The sequence below is a fragment of the Mycteria americana genome, chromosome 2 (genome assembly GCF_035582795.1).
Source record: "Mycteria americana isolate JAX WOST 10 ecotype Jacksonville Zoo and Gardens chromosome 2, USCA_MyAme_1.0, whole genome shotgun sequence".
Lineage (NCBI taxonomy): Eukaryota > Metazoa > Chordata > Aves > Ciconiiformes > Ciconiidae > Mycteria > Mycteria americana.
In genome coordinates this window covers 3,636,493-3,652,413 of record NC_134366.1, presented here as the reverse complement: position 1 = coordinate 3,652,413, position 15,921 = coordinate 3,636,493, and the positions used below count along the sequence as shown (strand labels likewise).

Here is a 15,921-nt window from a genome sequence, read left to right as displayed (position 1 = left end):
GAAGCTGTAATCAGTAATAACAAGAATTTCGGTACTTTTTACAACCACTGCTCCAAGCAAATAGTTTTTCAGCAGTACCACCATCTGCTATGGTACCCAGTACAGTCAGTACTTTGAGCTACCTTAACTTATAAACATTGGTCCAACCTCAGCCAGGATTTGTTTATATCTTCACTGAAACCAGGAAAGAAATGAATGGGCTTTCCACTGTTTGCATCTGAGACAAGTTTGGCCAATTACTGTCAAAGATTTTGGAATAAGAAATCCAGGCAACAAAATCAGAGCATTTCCACCACATTTCACCTTACCTTGCACATACACAGAACCTGTGGTGATCTCGTATCCAGTGCTACAGGTATAATCCCCACAGTCATCAGGCTCTACACCATGGATGATCAGCTCAGCAATGCTGCCTTTCAGCTTCATCTCGTACTTGTCACTGGGCTGAATGACCACCCCGCCTTTTCTCCACTCAACGGGGGCGTCCGGCTTGGAGATCTCACAGTGCAAGACAGCTGTTCCCCCTTCTTCAGACTCTACGTTTTTCAGCTCTGCGTTAAACAGCACGGGTAGTACTGCGGTGGAGAAGCAACTGCATCAGTGACAGTGCTCAGAGGTGAGAAACTTGCTTGCAACTTCTCCAGCTCGGCAGTTCCCATCTTTCTGAACCACAACTTGCCTGCTGGCAAGGTCAAGTCCAGAGCAGGACTTTGAGTTGTGCCATAGCCAGACACTTATGGGGATCAGCCGCTGATACTGTGAGGGTGTCCACTGGTGCTCCATAAAGGATTGCCATAGGTCACAGGACCTCTAAGGGGCTTCATATGGGCATACCTACACTTTTCAGTGTAAGCAGTTAGAGGCACAACAGTACCAATCACAGCATTTGGACATTTCATTGCTGAAACCACACACTCTGAGCAGGAGCTGGTTACGGGGGCTAAACACAGGATCGAAAAGCATGATCTGGTTGCTTTAAAATTAATAAAACTATAAAATCAGTATATAAAAGTATAAAATGAATAACACTATAAAATCAAAAAACGTAGCCACTAGAAAAAGAAAAAGAATGATAGATCTTGGGCTGCTCATGCTGCATCTAAAATGGGCCTGTTCCAGGTATGGTGAAATACTCCAGTCTCTTATTGCCAGGCAGCAGGCAAGTTTTCTAAGTGCTCTTGTACGTAGCCTCCATTAGCAGCAGCTGCAGTTTTGCTCCCAGTTCTCACAGAGATCAAAATTGCAACTGCAGAAATAGAATTAGGTTTAAAAGGCGCTAGATTATTCGTTGAAGAACAGATTGCAGATCAAACCCTTTCCTGCAGTTGTAATTCACAGATAGAGAGTGTTAATGATAATGCAGTGATAAAACTGCCTTATCACCCCTATGGAGGGCAGCCACAGCCATAAGTTCTCTGCCTTCAAGCAAGGCTTCTCCTACCTTTGACTTGGAGCGATGCAGTGGTCTGCTGATCCCCTGAGTCACACGTATAATCACCAGCATCCTGAGCCTCAGCATCATAGATGAAGAGCTCGACACGTGTCCCCTCTTGCCGGATCTCATACTTGTCGCTTGGCTGCAGCACCATATCTCCCTTCCTCCACTCCACGGGTGCATTGGGTTTTGTCAGCTCGCAGTGCAGCACGGCTGTGTGCCCTTCCTCCACCTCCTCATTTTTCAGCCAGTGTTTGAAAAGCACGGGAAGGGCTTGAAAGGGGGGAACGGTGCAAAGTGAAAAAATGGGCAAAACAAAAAGAGTAAATGGAGGAATGTTTTATTTTTAAGGTACTGGTAATGCCCTTCATGAAGTTCATGCACAATTCCGGCTGCGTTTACCTAAGGAGAGCTGCCGGGGCAGGGATGCCTAGGTCTAAGCCAGTTAGAGGAGGAGGAGGGAGAGGAGTTAACCAGGAGGAAAAATTTCAGTTCTACAGGAGCTGCATTTCTCTCCCCGTATCCTAGACTTTGTTTCATAAAGAATTCCCAACTAACTTCAATAATAATTTCTGAAGCCCATATGGGTTTTCATCCCCAAAATAAAACCACTGAACAGGATAAAAGCACTCAAAGAATACACACCTGCAGACCTGAGGCTTCAGATCACGCAGCTAGGGATCAATTACAGAATAATTAAGGCTGAAGGGACCTGTGCAGGTCCTCCACGGATGGAGATTCCTCTGCCACTCTGGGTCCCAGTTCCAGTGTCTGGCCACCCCTTCATTGTGAAAGGCTGGGTTTTCCTCCTAGCGTGACTTTCTTTTGCTGCAGGTTGCACTTGTTGCCTCTCATCTGTTTACTGAGCACCTCAAGGAAAGTCTGTGCCTCTCTTGTCTGTAGACTCCCATTTGGTAGCTGCAGACAGCAACGAGGTCTCCTCTCACTTAACCTTCTCTTCTCCAGGTTGAATAAACCCAGCTACCCTGCCTCTACCTTATACTTCACGTGTTACAGCCCCCTGGCAAACTTGGTGGCCTCTGCTGCACTTGCTCCGCTACCTCAGTGTCTGTCTTGTACTGGGGAGCTCCAAAAATTGATATCCACACCTCTCACCACTGCTGAGCAAAGAGGAAATCATACCTTTAACCTCTAGTCTGGCAGTGGTCTTCCCATCAGCTGCGTGGCAGCTATACTCCCCTGAGTCCGCACGGTTCAAATCGTGAATGACCAGCGTGTGCACATTCCCCTCCTGCTTGATGCTGCACTTCTGGCTGGAGCGGATCACAGATGTGCCTTTCTTCCATTCCACTGGGACATCGGGCTTGGACACCTCACAGGACAAGTGAGCCGTGCCACCTTCCTGCAGCTCCAAGCTGTGGAGGGCCTTTACAAAGGTGACCGGAGCAACTGTGGGAAAGAGGGTACCAACATTGCTGCAACCGCCTAATCCAGCATTGCCTCCAGGTTGGAGCTGGGTGCCTATAGTTACATTGTGAACCAGATCAAAGAGGAACAAGCAAGATAAGGTATTGGCCCATCTTTCAAAATCATTCTGTAGAACTTAATGGAAGGGTTTTCAGAGTTTTTGGACTTTTTTAGGAGTAAATATGATCTAAGAACATCATAAGTAGGAGATTAATTTAGAGCACATTCTTGACATTCTTCAGCATTGATTCTGACATATCTTAGCTGCTTGTTTCAGAATAAGTTGGGTGGTCTTCCAAGGATGTCTGCTTCACTCCACGGACTATAAAAAGGGACTGAAACAACTAGCTCAGATGTACATTGCTACCTCTTAAATGCCTAAATTAGGTTAGCCAAATTTCCCAAGATTTCCAGAGACCCCTCCTCCCAAATCAACCTCTCCGGAAGATAAAGCAATATTGGCAGTGCTTACCAGTATCTTCTAAATCCCTCTTCCTAGGAGGTTGCTCACCTTGTACCGTTAGCTGTGCTGCTGAGGTATGCTGCCCAACTTTGAAACTGATGGGCCCACAGTCTTCTAGTGTCACCTTCCTCAGGATCAACATGTGACAAGTCCCTTGGACTCTGATCTCATTCATTTCATTGGATTGCAGGGGAACGTCCCCCAGGAACCACTGGGCATCCTGAGTTGTTTCCCGGGACAGCCTGCATTCAAACACTGCGTCTTCTCCTTCATATGAAGTGACATCCTTCAGCGTCTCCACTATGGCTGCTGCTGGTTCTTTATGGAAAGGTCAACAGAGTTTGTCATCTACTTTCAAGTGATGATTCCTGGGTTAAACATTTTGTTATGCTCTTTCTTGACAGTACTATATTATTTGAAAAAACAACCACTAAGCACTAAATGCACGGAAATGTAGTTACATGGGCATGTAGTAACATGTTACATTCTTACAGATGCATAATGTATGTATGTATGTATGTGTCCATATATATTATGCACATTGTGGTGGTGTGCTCCCCCCCCCGCTCCCTGCACAAGCAGTAACCATCAGCGGGAGTCATCCCGATAGCTGCATCCAGCTTATGCTGGACCTTGAGGACGAATGGCAACAAAGTAGCCAAGGGCTGCCTGAAGCAGGGATCTAAACCTCTTGCTGGATGCAAATATGACCATAAGTCAATCATCTCACTCCTTAAATAGTGGACAGCCCAGGTCCTGTCGAGCTCTCCTGCAGGGCAGCGGGCTGCACGCCAGGATCTCCCCTCGAGCAGGGATGCCTCTCAAGGTTACTCCTCGAGGCTGAGAGATTCCTTGCTGCAACAGATCCTCGGTAAGTGACTAACAGCATGCTAAACTTTGAAATCTTAGCTAAGTGATACAAAGGATTGATTGCGCACATATACAATCCTTTAGACATAAACCGTTGACCAAGTCTGGGACTAGGACTGGATCCAGCCGCACCCAGACTCCTCTCTGAGAAGGAGTTTAGAAAGCAAGGGGATCCTTTCCGAACCTCATGACTCAACGGGAGGGTCTCCCTGACAGTTTTGTCTGACCCTGTCCTCTATGCAGCAAATAATCAAGTGCACCTCGCCATCGAATCTTGTTAAAACACTGTCGCCTTGAACTTTGTTAACTCCCTATTCTGTATCAATAAACTATATTTTTACTTCTCTCTTACCAGTAAAGTGCACCCTCACTCCATCCGCAACACACATATATATGATAGTCTATAAAGTATGCATGTTACACTGTATCGTACGTATAATAAATGTATATATTTACAATGCAACCTATGTATTGTGAAAACATTGTCAACAGGTTTTGGTGGGTGACATTAACATTAAACTACAGAATCATTGACTAAAGACCCATTTCCGATTCCCTAGAGATAACTGGCCCAGTTCTTATCCCTCTGAAATCACTCCCGTCTCCGAGATCCCCAAGATTCAGTTTGGGCACAGGACAACGTCTAGCTGTCAAATTACTTAAATCATGTGCCCCTGCCACGGTACCAAGCTGTGTTCGGCTCTTCCCCACGCGAAGCCTCACCTTTCACGAGCACAGCTGCAGTGGTTTGCTGGTCCCCAGTGTCACACATGTATTCCCCAGCATCAGCTTCACTCAGGTTGCAAATCGTCAGCTCAGCCACGGACCCAGCTTGGCGCATCTTGTATTTGTCACTTGGTCGCAGCACTGTCCCAGCCTTCTTCCACTGCACAGCGGCATTTGATTTTGAGATTTCACAGCTCAAAGTGACGGTGCCACCTCCTTCAGCTTGCTGGTTCTGGAGTGGTTGTGTAAAGATTACTGGCAAAGCTAAACAGAGATAAATCAGAGGAAAAAAAATATGTTTCATTGCTGACTGCGTCACTAAGTCTTGTGTTTAGTGAAACTGTGGTGCCGTTCCAAATTTGGTTCAAACTCAATTCCAAAATGACTTTAAAACCCAAACAAGAAATGACAGAAAGTGCTGGATTTCCAGGAGCACGAAGCACCCTGCCCTCCCCAGGAGTCACTGGGCACTGCAGACACCGAGCACCTCTGGGAGTATGTTCCTTTACACAGAAGCGGTCACGAATATGGACTCTTGAGCATCTAAGTGCACGTATCTCCAAATGGTTACCAAACCCGGAACTCAAAAACCTACGCCTTATATCTAAGTTCTTGGGTATTTGGGAGGGTGCATGGAGAAGCATTGTTATATAATGCCCCTCGTTTCAAAACTGGACCCAGAAGAGAGATGAACTCCAGAAATCTCTGCAGTAATATTTATTACTGATGGGTCAAGATGGAGTTTTGGTGGGTTGATTTACAATGTGCCACATGCAGTTTAGTTCCTCAAGTCCAGTTCCCCGAAAGAACCTTGGTGGCTCCACAGCTACAGCTGAATTGGTATTTACAAGGGAAGGAGATGGGGCTCTAGAAAGCAGAGAGAATTCATAGCAACTGGGTGGCAGATGCGTATAAGAGGAGAGAGATCTGAAGGTGCTTGCAGATGATGTAGGAACGGATGGTGTATTCTGTGGGACAGCTGGGCAATGCCTGGGGTCAAGGCTTTTGTACAGTTGCATTCGCAGTGAAGGCATCTCATTGTGCAGCTAAGTCCCGCAGTCCTAGGGCTCGTAGGAGCCAACAAAGGCATAAGTAGGAAAGAGAAATAATGTCTTTGTGAAGACCTAGTCTGTCAGACTGCATCACTGTTGATTCAGAAATCCTCATCCAAAAAAAAAGACTCACTGCCACAGTGTTCCTGAATCTTACATATGGAACATCTAAACTAACCTAGAACTCCCTAAAAGTTGAAGTGGAAGCTTTTTGTCACCTTTCACTACCAAGGATGCCACAGTTTGCTCATCGCCAGAATCGCAGATGTAGTCTCCAGCATCCTTCAGCTGTAGATCGTGGATGAGTAGCTCCACAGCAGACCCCACCTGCTTCATCTCATACTTGTTGCTGGCTTGGAGCAAGACTGACCCTTTTTTCCACCTCACCGGTGCATCGTGTTTGGAGAGCTCGGCATGAAGGGTGACCGTAGAGCCTTCCTTGGCTTCCTGGTTTTGGAGTTTTTTTTCAAAGAGTGGTGGAGTGGCTGGGACCACACACAGAGACACAAACGGACAGCCACCATCAGAGGATCTGCTTACAGTACAGGTATTCTGGTATCACTGGATCCTGAAGTTAGTGTGATAGCAGGCAGGTGCGTGCCCTTCATGGGAGAGCCCTCAAGGGATATTTCAAAAACAGCATTTCACAAGAACCTCCTGACTCCTCTTTATTTTAGCTGATCTTGTACCTCAGAAAAAGTCACATTAATATTGTACTTGTACCGGTACAGAAGTGGATTTTAAAAAATGGACATATGGGCACATTGCATCCATTTTTAAGACCCTAGGCACTAGAAGTATTTAGGTGCCTTGCTCTTCAGCTGGAGTTGAGCGCCCATGTAAGTTTGGGCACTTTGACTCTTGAACACCACTTGCCCAGGTGGGACTACAGCTCGAAGGACTGAGGTGGTTAAGAATCAAAATGGTCTCATTTTAATTTTAGTCCCAGCCTTGTTTTTCTGAATGACCAGCAAGAGGCCCTTAGGTCTAGGACTGGGGAAGCAGTTACTACGATTGGGTCCCTCCATGTTCATTGCTCAAGACACCACAGGACTCAACATAACTTCTGAAAGCAAAAGGACTCAGTTGCTTTATGCCAGCAAAATACATCTGAAGCCAAGGCCAGTAGATAACACCCTCTGGCTAGTACTAAGCTAAGGAAGTGGAACAAGTTTCTCATCTTAAAAAAACCCCCAAACAACCTACCTTTAACAGTTAAAGTGGCTGTCGTTTGTTCGTTTCCATTATCACAGGTGTATTTGCCAGAGTCTTCTGGTTTTAAATGATAAATCTTTAAGGTATGGATTGTTCCCTCCTGCCTGATTTCATACTTGGAGCTCGGGGAAATCACCTGGGTGCCTTTCTTCCACTCGACCGCAACATTAGGCTGGGAGACCTCGCAGCGGAGGATGGCTGTTTCTTCTTCCTGCAGTTCTGTGCTCTGTAATTTCTCCTTAAAGACTGGAGGTGGCACTGAAATTACAAACACAGCAAAGGCATTTACAGTCACCTTTATATTGTTTTGCTGCAGTGTTAAAGCTACATCTAAACAATTAAGTATTAAAAAAATACTTTAATTTCTGTGTTATATATTGGGCAGTTAAAACAAGTGAATGGATTTTGGATGAAACCCACTTGCAAATATTTGTTGAAGTTACTGAAGTGCTAATCCAAAACTTTACAGACGTTTTAACTGGTTCAGCTGGGATGGGGACTTTGACCAGATCAATAGTTTCAAAGAGGGAAGGAGAAGGATGTTTGAGAATTTCTTCAAAATAGCGTTTAGAGAAAGAAAGGCTCCAAAGATGGAAGCAATGATAATGACAGGTCTGCCAATTCCCCTACTGGAGCTACCCCAGTAATTTCTCTAGAAACCAGTTATCTTGAGGACCCTGGTGATATTTCCACTTTCTGTCCATAGTGATGAGGGTATATGAGACCACATTAGTACATCACGTATGCTCTGAAGCACAAGTACCCTACTAACATGAGCTAACAAGGGGTGAACGATGGCCTTGAATTTACTATTAGCATAAGCAAAATGTTACCTTTTCTCACCAATCCTGTTCCTTTCCCACACCACAAAGAGCCTTTACCTTTTACTGTGAGCTCTGCCGTCGACGTGTGGGGTCCCACTCGGAAAGTGATGGTGCCAATGTCCTGCTCAGTCACCTTCCTTAATGTCAGGGTGTGAATCTTTCCTTTTTCCACTGAGATCTCATTCATTTCGTTATTTTGCAGAGCAACATCCTGTAGCTTCCATTCAACGTCCCTTGCATTCTCATGAGAAACCTGGCACCGAAATGTGACATCGTCCCCTTCAAACACCACCACGTCCTTTAGGCCACTCACGATGGTCACGTCAGGCTCTGCAAACAGTCCATCGGTAGTCAAGCCGTGAAAGGGAAAACACGGATCAAATCACAGAATCATGGAATAATATAAGTTGGAGGGGACTTCTGGAGGTCATCTGGTCCAACCACTGCTCAAAGCAGGGCCAGCTTACAGCAGGTTGCTCAACACCTTGTCCAGCTGAGCTGTAAGTACCTCCAAGGATGGAGATATCACAGCCTCTCAAATCACACGTTTCAAACTCTGCTGGTTCACTGCTTGCAGCGTACTTGGCAACATGGCCAATATCTTTCAGTTAGCGGGTTTATTGCTTGCCCTTTCTCAAAGATACATTGCATATTGATTTTTAATTACATGTTTGATACCATAATTGGGTGAATAAGGTGTGAACGCCAGATGCTAAAATCAGGATTTTAAAGTTTGTTACATTTACACTTAGATATCATGAACAACATGAAAACCTGATTCCCTCTGCTGTCTTTTTGCAAACAGAATTGCATATACTCCATGCTGGCACTCCAAACTGGATGGGGATCTGGTTGGCTCCGTGCTCTCGGCAGGACTTACTGGATTAGCATGAGCACAGGGCATTTGTGCTTCAATTTGCTTGAGTCCTGCTTCTAGGACAGCTGAGCACCTGCAGATCTGTGCAAAGATCATACAGACAGCCTGCAACAGGCAAAAGCTGTATGAACCCCGAATCTGCCGGGGAATGCCAAAGGAGCAGCAGTGCAATCTTCATCTGAGCAAACGCACTTCATATTGATACAACTGAGGTCACCATCTGCACAAAAAATAATGCAGCTGGGCATAATGTACAGAGTATCTATAATATTGAGTAGCCTGTAGAGATGCTAGCGGGGATTGTTCCACACTAGTGGCCCAACCTGAAAGCACGCTCTGTCTGTAATGACATTAAGGCCAGATGCAGCTGCCATGTGACTGGAAGCTGGGGATGAACCATCTGTTCACTCACATGCATATGATGTCAAGCAAATATTTCAAGCCATGAGTCAAAAATTACAGCTGCCCTTATCCTCCCCTGTCCACCAAGTGAATCTTTGCTTCAGTGTATTCATTGAGCACAAGATTTTTTTATGATACCCTTCCTATGCTCTGTGTTTATCACAATAGTTTGTCAGAATTGTTTATCACAACAGTAACAATTATGTCGCAAAATCTTAGCTTCCTAAAGTGAAAATCCCCTTGCCCCAGTAAACGGGTCTTGCCTTTCACGGTCAGTTTTGCAGAGCTCGTCTCATCTCCAGCCTTGCAGGAATACTCCCCGGCATCGCTAGGCTCCAGGCGGTGAACACGCAGCTCGCGGAGGGTGCCGTCCTGCCACATTTCATACTTGGAGCTTGAGTGAAGGACGACTCCATCTTTCCTCCACTCCACTTCTGCTTTGCTAATGGAAATCTCACAGCGCAGCCTGGCTGTTCCTCCCACTTCCACTTCTTCATTCTTCAGCTGCTGCTTCAGCTGGGGTTTGATGGCTGCAAAGTGAAAAACAATTAATGCACGATTCATTAGCTTGAATGCCAGGTCTGGACAACTCAGCACAAGGCACCTGGGGTCTGATGCTGCAGAACAAATTTGCATTAAGTGGTTATATGATAATAACAACCCCTTTTTCTCTATAAGAAAACCTATATTCTGTATATCTGGATAAGGAGAGGGTCAGAAAGTTCCCCAAATATGTTTGTTTCCCATAAAGTCAAGGGCATCCACATTACACCTTTTACACATCTGCTCTGGATATTGGAAACTCCCACATGCACAAAATTTTTGGCTAGGCAAAACCTGGTACTTTCTGATTAAAACTAGTGTAAATCTGTTCATTTTTATAGAAATACTCATGACTTCTAACACCATAAAGGATGTAAAGCTTTAAACACATCTCTCATTTCTCTGCTAGATTTTCAAGATCCTAGACCATCAACAGCGAGTCCTTCCAGATGAGGCACAAATGGACTGCATTTATTCAAGCGGGCCATGGAACAGCTCACGCAACAGCTTGTCACTGATGAAAACAAGAAGGGGATATCCACCCCCTGTGTGTGAGCAGCTGTGAAAACAGGAATCTCAGTGCTTGTGGTCCCTCTGTCTAAACCCTATTGGGATACACGCAATGCAAGCACAGGGCTCTTTCACTTGTAGTTGACCCAGCGGTCAACTGCTTTGAGGGTCAGGTTCAGCCAAGAGGCTGTAGTTCGAAAGGCTGTGGCTTAGATCAAAGTCACAAGTTGCACCCAACAGTTCGAGATGACCATTAACATTTCAGGCAGTGATTAATCACAGACATTATTCCTGTTTTGTTCAAACACAGTGTTCTTAAGATCTTCATAGGAGGGCATTACAAAAATCGAAAATAGTAATTTTTTAAATGCTTTTGTAAATGACTTATGATTACTTATTGATTCTGCTGAACCAGAAATGAATGCAAAGTGCCAAAAGTAAAGATCTATTAGAATTTCAAAATCCCCATGATGCAGAGTTTCTTGCTTTTCTCATATCAGAGAAGGGGTCAATACACTGTACACTGTGGTTTACAGGCTTAAATAGCCATTCTACAAATCCTGTCCCATAAGACCCACTTTTCTGTATTCTGGTTTATGACTGGGCACCTGATTTCCTCTTTATCTTAACTTTTGGGGTGCTGTATTCACCAATGAATAGAAGAATATAATTCACACAATTTTACAAATCCCTTTTATCCTTTGTTCCATTCTGATGCAATGCTAACCATTCACTCTGAGTACTGCTGTGCTTTGCTGGTCTCCTGTATCACATGTGTAATCAGAGGCATCTTCTGGTTCTACATTATGAATCACAAGTTCAGCTGTGCGACCCCTTAATTTAATTTCATATTTGGCGCACGGGAAGAGCTCCATGGTGCCTTTCCTCCACTCCACTGTTGCATTATCCTTTGTCAGCTCACACTGGAATTTCACTGCAGCTCCTTCTTCCACCTCCTTGTCCTTGAGCTCCTTTTTGAAAAGAACAGGCAGAGCTAAAGGGGAAAAAAAGAAGCAACAGGAGCTTTTATTGAAGCCTGAGTCAAGTCCTGGTTAACACAGTTAGACTGACACTTCAGAGAAAAAGATACTGTGCTTTGCAAGTGCTATATTCCTAGGCAGGACCCATGTTTTCTAATTTGCCTGGAGGTATTAGGAGATCTTGCTGCATCAGAAGCAGCCATCAGCACTTAGAACATTTATTTCCTTTGTTCCTTGACTCAAGTCTTTCCCAGGGTTGAATTCTTTGAATAAATCTATTTTTCAGTCAATCTAACAAAGATCTCAAGAGTAAAGAAGTTCAAAACTCCGTGGACAGCCTTGACAGATCAGGAAGGTCGTTGTCAGTCTTCTTCCAGGATTTGGAAGAAAATATTTTTAAAAATATTTAAACCATGTCATGTGAAATGTCCAGAGGTTATGTTAAAGTGTTGTTCTTTGTTTAATTTCTCCCCACACGTAAACCCAAAACTCAGATGCAGCACTGGAAGAAAAAAATATCATCCTCTTCCATTCTCATTGAAAAAAAAAAATCCTACCATATCAGATGGAAAGGAAAATATTTATAGGGAAAAAAAATAAGGTACTTAAAAGTATTCATATTCAAACTGTTGCTTTGCATGTTGGATGAATCTATTGCTTTAGGAGTCAGCTCATACCACCTACCTTTCACATTTAAAGATGCCTTGGTTTCCTGATCCCCAGTATCACAGCTGTATTCTCCTGTATCTTCTAATTTAAGATTATGTATTAAGAGCTCTACCCGGCATTCCCTCTGCCTCATTTCATATTTCTGGCTGGGCTGCAGCCCCACTCCTCCTTTCCTCCATTCCACTGCAGCATTGGGTTTTGACAGCTCACAGCACAATGTAGCTGTACTTCCTTCCTCTGATTCCTTATTTTGAAGGGGTTGCTTAAATGTGACAGGCAGTGCTGCAAAATTTGAGAGGGAAATGTTTTAAGAGCGTTTTAGTCCAGAAATGACCCAATCCTACCATCAGTCTTCAGAAATGGCCTACTCTAATGATCCCACAACCTTTGGGCTGCAGCTCTCTGTCTTGGTAGCAACTTTCTGGAACCATTATGTGAACCAAGAGCTGAGGACAGATGGTGAAATTAGGAAGGATCTGGTCTTTGAAAGTGGTCCACAGAATGGCCTGGTTTGTGATCTGAAGGAGGCAGGCTTTCCTGCGGAAGCATCTCCATGCCAACTAGGGATGCTTTAGTCAAAGACCACTGGGACATGCTCTCTCTTACATGGACCCTTGTTCCTTAATAAAGGTCTGCAAGTTTGCAATATTAAGCAAAGAGTATTTTCCCCCTAAATAAAGCTTCTATCAACGTATAAAAGATCAAGTTAGTATTCAAAACACAAGAAGAGGCAGTACAGTAAAAGACAACAATAAAGTGATAAACTGAAGAGGAAATTCAGATTTCAGGAAAGGTCTTGCTCTGGGTGGTAGAAGGGGTGGAGGAAAACAGATGTGGATGCAGTTGTTTGCACTCAAAGTTTATATTTGAGGCTCAAAGCCTAAGTAATAATACAGCACATTCACATGTTATAGAAATCCTTTATCCCCCAATTGTTGCATCTCTTATCATCCCAGTTGGGCATTATGCCCAATTAGGCATTCCTTATGCCTACTGAAGCAATCAACAACCCAAACCAACCATCATCCTGCCTGGCTTATTTTCTGTTATCTATTCCCATATGCAGCCACACTCCCTGCACTCAGAGGGCAGGAGGGTTCATCATATTTTGACATCATGACAACATTTAATTGCTTCGATGCTGATTAATCACTCCAGATACTGCAAGCAGAATCTCTCTAAGTTGACCACGTGTCATGCTCAAGTAGAATACGTATGCTGGCATGGACCAGCAGCAAAACAAATAAATATCCGTAGGGAACACTGAGAGATGCTCCTTTCACTTCATCTCTATTGAGCCAAGGGTCAATACTCTGCCTACCATGTACGGTTACCACAGCCGTTGTCTGCTGATGTCCAGAGTCGCAGGTGTACTTTCCTGAATCATCCAGTTCTAAGTCGTAAATGACCAGTTCAGCAGCGGAGCCCTGCTGCTTCATCTCGTATTTCAAACCAGGGTAGAGAGTAGTATCTCCTTTCCTCCACTCTACTGGAGCATTGGGTTTGGTAAGCTCACACCTCAGTGTGGCTGTACCCCCTTCTTCTGCCTCGGTATTCTGAAGCTCTTGTTTAAAAAGTGCTGGTAGGGCTATAAAATAGAAATATAACTTGCAACATACTGCAGTTGGGGTTTGGGAAAAAGAAAGTAGAAAGAAAATGAAAGCACCAAAAGAGCTTTTTTGCAGATGTGTCTAAACCTCCATGCTCTAGAGTCAAAGTAGAAGGCTATTTCCTCAGAGAGGCAATAGGAATGTCTGCAGAACAAGAAGAAATCCATTTCAAGAAGCTACATTTGCTGTGAAGTATATACAAGCTTAATCTAATCTATGATCTAAAACCGGCAGAATATTTTTTCTACTATAGAAGTAGCCAACACGTTGCCCTTATCACAGAGGAGTTATTCTGAAGATCAGCAGGGAGTTGTAAGAGTTCGGATTCCCTCTTACGGCAGGCCACTTGCAGGAGAGATTACAAGTATCCCGACAGTAACATACTGACAAAATGCATTTAGTTCTGCATTGCAATTCCCATTTTCTACCTGGTCTCTCCATTAGGCTGTATAGACCATGCTATTCTGCACATCTTCCTTATGAATCGTAGCCAAGTCTTCTCCATAAGTGACACTAACACACAGCTTTTATTTTCAGCATAAAAATAAAAATAAACTGTTTCCCTTTTTTCCCCCCTCTTTTTTAATATTTTTTTTTTACCATTGACTGTCAAAGTGGCAGTTGTCTGCTGATCTCCACACACGCATGTATAATCTCCAGTGTCCTCCACATCCAGCTCATGGATAATCAGCTTTGCAACAGTACCATCTTGACTCATTTTATATTTGCTGCTTGCTTCGAGCACCTCCTGCCCCTTCTTCCATTCCACCACAGCAGGCCTAGTCAGCTCGCAGTGCAGAGCAGCTGTCCCACTTTCTACAGCTTCTAGGTCCTTCAGGTCTCTTTTGAATTCTGGAGGCAGTGCTGAAGAGTAAAACAATTACCATAGAGAGAGTGAATATTCCCAAAAAAGCAGCTTGATGAGGTCCTGGGGGAGAGGATGCATGGTGCACTACTGAGCCCTGATCCAGGTCAGTGGAACACAGTGGAAAAATCTCCCCTGACTTCCCTGGACTCTGCATCAGGGCAAGGAAAGTGAGAAGGACCAGCACAGCTGAGGAGGACAAACACCAACAGGCAGCTCTTTTCCCAATTCAAACAGAAGGAGGAAGAACATGAGCAAACTCCAAAGGAACACAAAAGCCCAAGCAAACAGAAAGGGAATGGGAATATACCATAGCAATAGAGACTTGAGCAGGTCTAAGGTTTGGAGGACCTTAGTCCCCAGGATTACTTTACCATGCACTGTTAAGGCAGCTGTGGTGGTCTTGTCTCCACACACACAGGTATAATCTCCAGTATCATTCAAGTCTAAATTGTGAACTACCAGCTCCACAACACAGCCTTCCTGTCTCATGCTGTACTTGTTGTCTGAGGTAAGGACACGATGGCCCTTCTTCCACTGAACACGGGCAGGTGCCTTGCTGAGCTCACAGTGCAAAGTGGCCGTTCCACCTTCTACTGCTTCCTTGCCGGTCATTTCTTCTTGGAAAAACGGAGGCACAGCTGAAGGATGCAGGTAAAAAGTATTACAAACAGAGGGTATCTCCAGGGACGGGTGAGGGTAGGAAGTGACAGAGGAAAGTTGTGACGGTTATGGAAGGGCGAGCATCAGCAACAGAGAGGAAAGAGAAATGAAAGCATCCTAGTGGGAATATATACCCTAAACCTTTGGTTTTATGCTGGCTTCCTACCAGCAAAATTTGCACTGTCCTCAAGAGATTTACACCTGCTTTCTACCAGTTTCCATGTAAGAAGAACTAAGAATATAATCTCTGAGACCCTTAATTCACACATGTGTTGATGTCTTCCACAAACTTCATGCCTTTGTACTCTCTTTTCGTACTTACAGAGCAGCCCTGCTTAGCTCTGAGTGGTGGCACAGCTCCTTACTCATCATCATTCCTTCTTCCTTGAGATGCCCTTGAAAAGGTGCAGCCAGGGCTCACAGATTCCTCTTGACCCCAAATAAAATCTCCAGATGCTGAATCCCAGCCTGTTTTCGTGTCTCAGAACATATTTTCTCCATTTTTATTTCCTTGAAATAAATTTGGTGACCTTAACATATGTCCCTCTATTAACTAGGTGGGATAATGGGATATTCCACCTCCTTAACAAGGTTGTATAGCTCAGATCTCAAACTTGATGATTCATTCCATCGTGGTGGAGCTAAGTTAAAATATCCAGGCTAGAAACCAGGTTTAGCCTCCTTGATTTTGCACACTTCCCATCTCCAGCAGGGTTAACCTGAAACACCAGTTTTGTTTGCACAGCAACTGGTTCTTGCAACAAAATAAGACCAGAAGGAGGTCACAGA

At 44.4% G+C, this 15,921-nt stretch overlaps 1 protein-coding gene across 3 annotated transcripts in view; it reads right to left on the bottom strand.

The window, feature by feature from the left end:
• OBSCN (obscurin, cytoskeletal calmodulin and titin-interacting RhoGEF) overlaps positions 1 to 15,921 on the bottom strand; it is a 200,088-nt gene that overhangs the window by 83,256 nt on the left and 100,911 nt on the right. For all 3 annotated transcript variants that reach the window (XM_075492235.1, XM_075492232.1, XM_075492233.1), the window contains 13 exons: positions 14,844 to 15,110; positions 14,205 to 14,468; positions 13,316 to 13,582; positions 12,010 to 12,276; positions 11,073 to 11,339; positions 9,556 to 9,822; positions 8,071 to 8,343; positions 7,181 to 7,447; positions 4,920 to 5,186; positions 3,375 to 3,644; positions 2,579 to 2,845; positions 1,442 to 1,708; positions 309 to 575 (listed from right to left, as the gene is read on the bottom strand). In XM_075492235.1, the coding sequence (XP_075348350.1) occupies positions 309 to 575; positions 1,442 to 1,708; positions 2,579 to 2,845; positions 3,375 to 3,644; positions 4,920 to 5,186; positions 7,181 to 7,447; positions 8,071 to 8,343; positions 9,556 to 9,822; positions 11,073 to 11,339; positions 12,010 to 12,276; positions 13,316 to 13,582; positions 14,205 to 14,468; positions 14,844 to 15,110 (3,477 nt within the window). The remainder of the gene's footprint in view (positions 1 to 308; positions 576 to 1,441; positions 1,709 to 2,578; positions 2,846 to 3,374; positions 3,645 to 4,919; positions 5,187 to 7,180; positions 7,448 to 8,070; positions 8,344 to 9,555; positions 9,823 to 11,072; positions 11,340 to 12,009; positions 12,277 to 13,315; positions 13,583 to 14,204; positions 14,469 to 14,843; positions 15,111 to 15,921) is intronic.